We start from the raw sequence: 7,823 nt of genomic DNA on the forward strand, positions 1-7,823 counted from the left end.
TAAAATTTTAAACTATAGTGCACTTTCATAAAACATAATATAATATATTATATTACGTATATTATACGTTTGTCGAGAAATGTTTTAATTTTTATATTCCTCGTTTCCACCCAGATTTTTCGAAATGGCATCAAACTATAGAGACAACAACATTTGTAGATCATGCCTTTTATTTGTAATCTTACATGATTGAAATATTAAAAGAGATGTTTAAATGTATTTTTGTTTATTTTTCACCATAGATTTTTTTTAAAAATCATGTACGAATGTACGATGTTTGCTTTATTGTGAATCGTTTCTTTCACTCGATATTTATTTGTGTTTTCTTTCTCTGAGTACTGACCCTAATATGTTATACGTCCCCAGCTTCGTAATTCATTACATCACACGACACACATATTGATGTATGCATGGTAGTCAGCATTCAATAAGATGGTACACTTCCCTTATAATAGTTATGGTTCGCGAGCAGCAACGATCATCTAGTAGGTGTGGTGTAGGTACACAACTATAGACGCAGTCATCATCAAGTAATAATTCGTGACTACCGACTAAAAATTAATAATAACCACGAACCTTGGCGAATATATTTATTAATTAATTCCACTAAATTTCTAATACAAAAATAATATTAATATATTATATAAATATCGATGGTTTTGTTTTAATTTTACGGATGAATGTACAATTCGATTAGCGATATTTTCGATTATACATGATTTTTAGACTTGTAGTGGTTTGTATAGTATACAATATACATAAAGTATAATAATAACTCTGTGTGTGGGACATCTATATTTTCAGTAAATTATTTATTAATTTAGTATACGAGTAAAATATATGACGTATGAATAAAGTTTCAGTGCTAATTGTCCAGCTACTCCGAATATTATACAGTAGTATAACTAAGTAGAAAACCAAATAAAAGTATATTTTGTCATATTCATAATTTAAAGCAAAATGAGTGAATTAAAAGACGAGTTTCACGTATACTATAATTTAAATTGGTTAATAAAAATAGAATTTTCAGAAATATTTAGAATAATTTTGTATGGGTAACAAATATTATATTATAATGTTATATAGTTATTATATATTATATATTATATTACTATGAAATAAAGCTTGTATTACACTATCAAAACTTAATTACAATTGTTAATTTTATTAGCCAATACCTTAAATAATATACAAATTTTTATTAATATTTATAATAATACTTATTGTATAAGAAATTGTTTAATCTATAAAATACTTTTTTTATATTAAATACAGCTAGGGCTTTATTTTATTATATTTTACTGTGTATGGGTATTGAATATTTGTTTTAATTTTTGTGTTCAAATATACAGTTTTTTTATAATTAAAATTATAGGAATATTATTAACATTTTAAAAATTATTAGTACTTATATAATATTAAATATTAATGTATTAAACATATAAATAACTATCAAAATCACATTATATAAATACAAAATATTATGATTTAGTATTTATATCGCGATAGTTAATAATAGTGTTGTATATTAATCAATGATTAATCATTCGATTATGTTCTTCGATCGTTTTGATCAGTGTAAGTACACTCGCTTTGCTTGCTATTTACATAAAATATTTTTAATGTTCGATATTATATAATAATATTACAATAATCACGATAGAATGATTGAACCTATAGTTTCACAGTTTCGTATTATTATGCATTTATGCACTATACAAAAACAGTTAGTATAGAAGTCTTCATTGTAGGTAAAAGATTTGTCTTATAGACCAAGTAGATACTGATTTATTTATTATATAAAGTAGGTAATAAATTTATTAAGTAATTGTATAGTTTAATTTTGTACTACAGTTTTTCATTTCCTCTATTTGAAAATATTATGTAAATATTGATTATGTCAATAATAATATATAATAGAAGAAAAATTAGGTTATTCCTTAATTTATATATTACATTAATTATGACTGTATTGTTTTACATAATATGTATCATTTTATTCAAAAAGTAGAGTAAGACTCCCTACTCCCACCTCAATCATTACCTACGGGGAGTATCAAAATTTTATATTTAACTTGTCTATGTAATATGTTTGATGTTAATAATAATAATATTTAGGTTTTGAGGCATCACTTAAAAATGCTCATCGTAACAAACTAACAATCGATGCGTAAAAAAACATTCTTAACATTTTAACATAAATAAGCATAAGAAAAAATAAATCTTTAAGAACTTTGTTAATATAATAATATATCATTAACTGTAGTTAAATCAAAAATATTTGTAAAGTTTTTGTATTTTTTGCGCTTCAATATTACAAAAAGCTTTTGTAGGCTATACCTATCAGAATATTTTTCGATAATAAAATCCATATAATTTTTTCTGAATAAAAATTATAAAAATTAAAAATAATTAAATTATAAAAAAATATAAATACTTATAATCATTTAATATATAAAAATTATTTAAAAAAAAAACCACAAGTGTACATATATAATTGGACTACGAAGACGAAGAGGCTTTTCGTTTCTGTCTGAAACTTATATAAATAAAAATATTAAATTATAATTTATAAGCTAATAAACTGTATATTAACGTATAAATGCGATCGGGCTGTCTTGTATTGGTCTCAATACCAACGCTTAACCTAGCTGTTTTTTTTATAAATTGTTATATTTCATTATGAATTAATGACCAATGTTTTTTTTTGTTAACCCGCTCAAAAATATTTTATTATTTCATTTTACCTATATTGTAGACTGTAGTTCTTAACTTTGTTGGCTTACATTATTACATTATTTTGATATTTAAAATCGATCCAATCGAAATTGTATAGCTACAACACGTCAGCATAGGCAGGTGCAAAGGAGACGTGCTCATATATATCAAACCACATTTTTGTAAACCAGTAAGCGGTAGTACACATATTATCAACAGTATACATAATTTCAAAAACGTCTGCTAACTGGAATCAGCGCTGTGGGTGAAGGGGCGGCGTGTGGTACTCGGCGTTTCGAAAAGATACGTTTTAGATATTTTACAGTCACTGTAGTCAGGCAGCTCAGGCTTCGTACGGCGTTCCCAATACACGAGGTTATTGTTCGACGACGTATTTTCACCCCAAATTTTAATACAAAACAGGTTGTGTTGCTTACAAGGTAAGGTATTCTCCTTTTATTTTATTTGTTTAAAAATAATTTATAACAGTTTTCGATTATGTTCTTCGATCGTTTTGGTTTCGAATTAAAACAGAATTTAGTATGTTACAATTATGTACATACATGTTAAGAGGATGCCAGCGTAGTATTTGTTGTCTCTCTCTAACCCACGCGCAACATGGCAAATTTTACTTTCACAAAAATGACTATAACCATATTAATTTCTCAAATTAGAGTGAAATGACCTGTTATAGAATTTAAAATTAAGAACATTATCTAGGGCATCTATAAAGCGTTTTATTATATTTTTATTTTAAAGCGAGTTATGAGTTCTTTAAGATGTATAAACAATTTAAATTTTAAATTACTCATAACTCGTTTTAAAATAAAAATATAATAAAACGCTTATGAGATGCCCTAGATAATGTTCTTAACTTTAAATTCTATAATAGGTCATTTCACTCTAATTTGAGAAATTAATATGGTTATAGTCATTTTTGTGAAAGTAAAATTTGCCATGTTGCGCGTGGGTTAGAGAAAGACAACAAATACTACGCTGGCGTGTCTTCTTAAGGTCTGCACCGACTGCACCACGAAAACTGGACGGTATGGTCCCTGATACCCGCCCGCCTACTTCGACCGGCGTAGCTATGGGCTCTCAAACTGCGCCGCGTCGTTGCGATGTTTACACAATAGGCGCATGGCATATCATGTGTTTTTGATATCCATTAATGTGAAACGGCTGGTTGTGCCCTTCGTGACGATCGCCGGCCACATTTTGTATCACGGAATGTTACAGCAGTAGGATACCCATTATGAATTACAGTAGAACCCCTCTCGCCCGCCCTCGGCTGGTCCGCCACTCCGGTTGATCCGACCATAGTATTATCGATATGAATACATTTGAATTTTCCAATTTATAGTAGATATATACAATTAATTGCTAGTTTAATATTTCCCTTATCAGGGTTCTGTATATTCTGATAATCCTACTTTTTTCGCGTTCCGATCACACCCCCAGTCACGAAGGTGACGGACTATAGAGGTTGTACTGTAGTTAATTTTAATTTTTTTATTCCTAATGTTTGAAACTTTTAAATCTTTTATAAAAAAAATGCGAAGAAGATGTGCACCTTGCAATTAATACTTAACAAATATCCATGTATCTATAGTTTGATCTATATTTAATTATGCTTTTTTTTCTAAACAAATATAATCAATTTATAAATTGATAAGAATTATTTAGTTTAAAGTTTAAATACATACAATATACATAAAAACATTTTAATGTCCCTTTTAACATATAATATAATAAGTAAAATTAATAATAACAGTAATAATTACGTAAGGTATATATATACACATTTATATACTTGAAATTTAAAATTTATTGGATTATAAATGTATACAGATTGATTTTTTTAAACAGTTAATAGTCAATATTTAATTTAAAAAAAAGTATTTTATTCCTGTAATTAAAGTAGCAACTAACACATATTATAATATATATATTTAGATATTTTTTTCATGTAGTACTATACCCCCACTTGGTAAGTATAGGTATGAAAGCATTTATTTTTTAAATACCGACTAATTGATATTTATGTTTTTCTTTATAGATGTCTGAAACTCTCTTGAGAACTTTTGATGAAAGGTGGACTTTAACTTTTTTAACACCTTTTGAAATGGCCCAAGCTAATTTTCGTTACACTGGTATTGGAGATCAAGTGACATGTCATTTTTGCAAAAAACTATTTTTTGATTGGCAACCGGGCGATAGTCCGTTACGTGAACATATTCGTCTATCGCGAGAATGTTCATTTGTAATGTTCACCGTAAGTAAATATCAAATAACTTTAATGTCTTTGTAATTAATCCTTATTTTACTTTACAGATGAAGTTCTTTAAAGGTCGTATGTTAACATTCAGTAATTGGCGTGTTAACTTTTTAAGACCTTATGAAATGGCCGAAGCTGGTTATTTTTACACGGGCGTTCAAGATCGTGTAAAATGTTTATTATGCATGACAGAATTTGGTAATTGGCAGCAGCAAGATATTCCATTTGATAAACATGCTTTTCAGTCTCCACAATGTCCATATGTTATTGTATACAAAAGTAAATATCAAATAAATTTAATATTTTTATTACTTGCGTGTAATAACATAATTATTATAACCAAAATTTTTAGATTATGTTGTTAAGTCTGGAATATACCGATCTAGTATAGAGGTAAAAAATATTGAAGATCGGTTAGATTCTGAAGGTATTATTCTATTCTTAAAACCTCTATTTCATCAAAAAATGATTGACTTTGATAAACGGCTGGATTCATTTAATAGGTGTTTGGTACCATTGCAACACGATATTAATACTTTATGCGAAGCTGGATATTTTTATTCAGGTTAAATGATAATAATATTTATAACTATAATTGATCTTTCATTTTAATGTTTAAATATGTTTTTAGGCAATGGTTATTCTGATACTATAACTTGTTTCTACTGCAGTGATACTCGAAGTGACCGGAATGAAAACGAAGAACCATGGGTAGTACACGCCAAATGGTCAAAAAGTTGTAGTTATTTATTATTAAAGAAAGGCAAAAGCTTTGGTGACATGGTACATGCCGTGGAAAGAGATATCATAAAATCCAATCAACTGGTAATTTAATAATTATTTTATATCAGAAACAATAAAAGAAATTTACCTTAAACTTTATTATTTGTAGGAATTATTCAAGTTGATTGCTGCAAAAAGAAATACACTTATTATCGGGCATAATATGAAAATACAGTCAACAAAAAAGTATGTTTTATTGAATCAATAAAACTATTTAATAAAAAATACATTTTAATTTTAATTATAATATATAATTGCTATTTGTTCAATAAATCTAACATTAATTAGAACTTAGAATTTATTTTAAGACATTGAAAGATATAATTATATTTCATCCTTGCGTTATATTACTACAACACTGATTACAATTTTTCCTTATTTGTTTTAATCAAGATTCTTATTTTCTTATTGGCAGAAACATCATAATTTGAGGTATTATATCTTAAAATTTCCATTTTTACACTTTTGTAGTTATTTTATTATAGATTTCAATACATTAAAATGGTTTCAATAATTTTAACAAAAACCCACAGTACATTTTCATTGCATTTTTTAACATTTTTCTATTAAATAATATTTAATATTACTTATATATCATATATTTTTTTTTAAATGGCCAAAGTAGAAACACTTCTAAACAAGAGTAATTATATAGTAACTGTTAACATTTGTTTAAACATCAATTCTTTAAATATTTATAAGTCATACTAAGATTAGATCAACGATTAAATTTTTAGTTGATATTTATCATTGAAAATGGTTTTATTTTAAAGTGAATAGATAATGATTATATTACACTGTATTACAAGTTGACGGGATAACACTTGCAACGTTTTAAATCAATACTAGTTGGCACTACATGGCTTGTTGAACATAGACAGAATAAAAGATTTAGAGGTGGCAATGATAGTATTGGCTAATCTAACTGTACATTTTGAATTGAGGTTTTGAACATTATATTTTGAGTGATTGTTTTATATACTAACGTTTAACATCATTAACTAATGATTTTGATTAATTTAAATGCAATGAATGGAAAAGTGAGTTTATGTTAGGAGATAAATACAGTTTGAATTTGCAAGATATAAAACACATCCACCTACATCAACCTACGATTAGGAAAATTGTATTAAATTATGTTTTAAAGTAGTCAACTCATGCAATGTGCATACTAATTTTTTTTTTACTTAGTATGTGCTATTAATTATACCAGATATCATTACTTGATGCATCACAATGCTCAAAATTAATTTAACATCACCATAAAAAATTTAGTTTTGTAATTATTTTTTAGCATTAAAATGTTTTTGTTGGTTTTTACAGGCATTTTAACAGAATACAAGTTACCAAACTGTCATCCAATAAAATTCAAGAGCATTGTTTTCAAAAGCTAGACCCTAATGTATTACCAGATAGCATGCTATGCAAAATTTGCTATAAGGAAGAAATCCAAATTGCTGTTATTCCTTGCGGTCATACCATTTCTTGCATTCAATGCTCATTAACCTTCATACGATGTGCTGTGTGTAGAGATCTATCCTTCAGGTTAATGAAAGTTTATTTATGCAAGGATATAAAAAAATATAAATACCTCAAACTGATACCAAACAGTGCTAAAATGTCAACCAACAACACAATTAACCCAATGCTTTGTAAAGTTTGTCATAAAGAGGGAATGACAACAGCATTTTTACCATGTAGGCATGTCTACTCTTGTGACAAATGTGCAGAACAAATAGATAAGTGCCTTATATGTAGAGAAGATGTTTTTTCCTTCATTAAATTATATTTTTAAGATTTTCATAGAATATACTGTAATGTGCTTATACAATTAAATACAAGTTTGCTAATTTATTAAATAAATGTATTATAAAATTTTTGTCTGTGATGAAATAAAAAATTGAATATTAACTAGTGTTTATATTCAATGCATAAGTAAATTACTTAATATAACTTTTTTTTAAATTTTTAATGTGTTTATTTAACGTGTATCATTAAAATTTTGTTTATGATAAAATAAAATAAAAATGTATATAGAATACCT

General features: G+C 26.6%; 1 protein-coding gene across 1 annotated transcript; it reads left to right on the forward strand.

Moving 5' to 3' along the window:
• Positions 1-960: 960 nt before the first annotated feature.
• On the forward strand, positions 961-7,574 carry LOC113557944 (putative inhibitor of apoptosis). Its single transcript, XM_026963482.1, has 7 exons — positions 961-987; positions 4,778-4,993; positions 5,053-5,275; positions 5,349-5,561; positions 5,628-5,821; positions 5,889-5,965; positions 7,103-7,574. The coding sequence occupies exons 1-7, from the start codon at positions 961-963 to the stop codon at positions 7,572-7,574; spliced, it is 1,422 nt and encodes a 473-aa protein (XP_026819283.1).
• Positions 7,575-7,823: the final 249 nt, after the last annotated feature.

The sequence above is a fragment of the Rhopalosiphum maidis genome, chromosome 3 (assembly GCF_003676215.2).
Source record: "Rhopalosiphum maidis isolate BTI-1 chromosome 3, ASM367621v3, whole genome shotgun sequence".
NCBI classification, from domain to species: domain Eukaryota; kingdom Metazoa; phylum Arthropoda; class Insecta; order Hemiptera; family Aphididae; genus Rhopalosiphum; species Rhopalosiphum maidis.

Coding starts and splice junctions, on each gene's coding strand:
- LOC113557944 (XM_026963482.1), top strand. CDS start 961: ATGAGTGAATTAAAAGACGAGTTTCAC. Junction 988..4,777: donor AATTAAAAGACGAGTTTCAC/GTATACTATAAT, acceptor TTTTCTTTATAG/ATGTCTGAAACTCTCTTGAG. Junction 5,822..5,888: donor TCATAAAATCCAATCAACTG/GTAATTTAATAA, acceptor TATTATTTGTAG/GAATTATTCAAGTTGATTGC.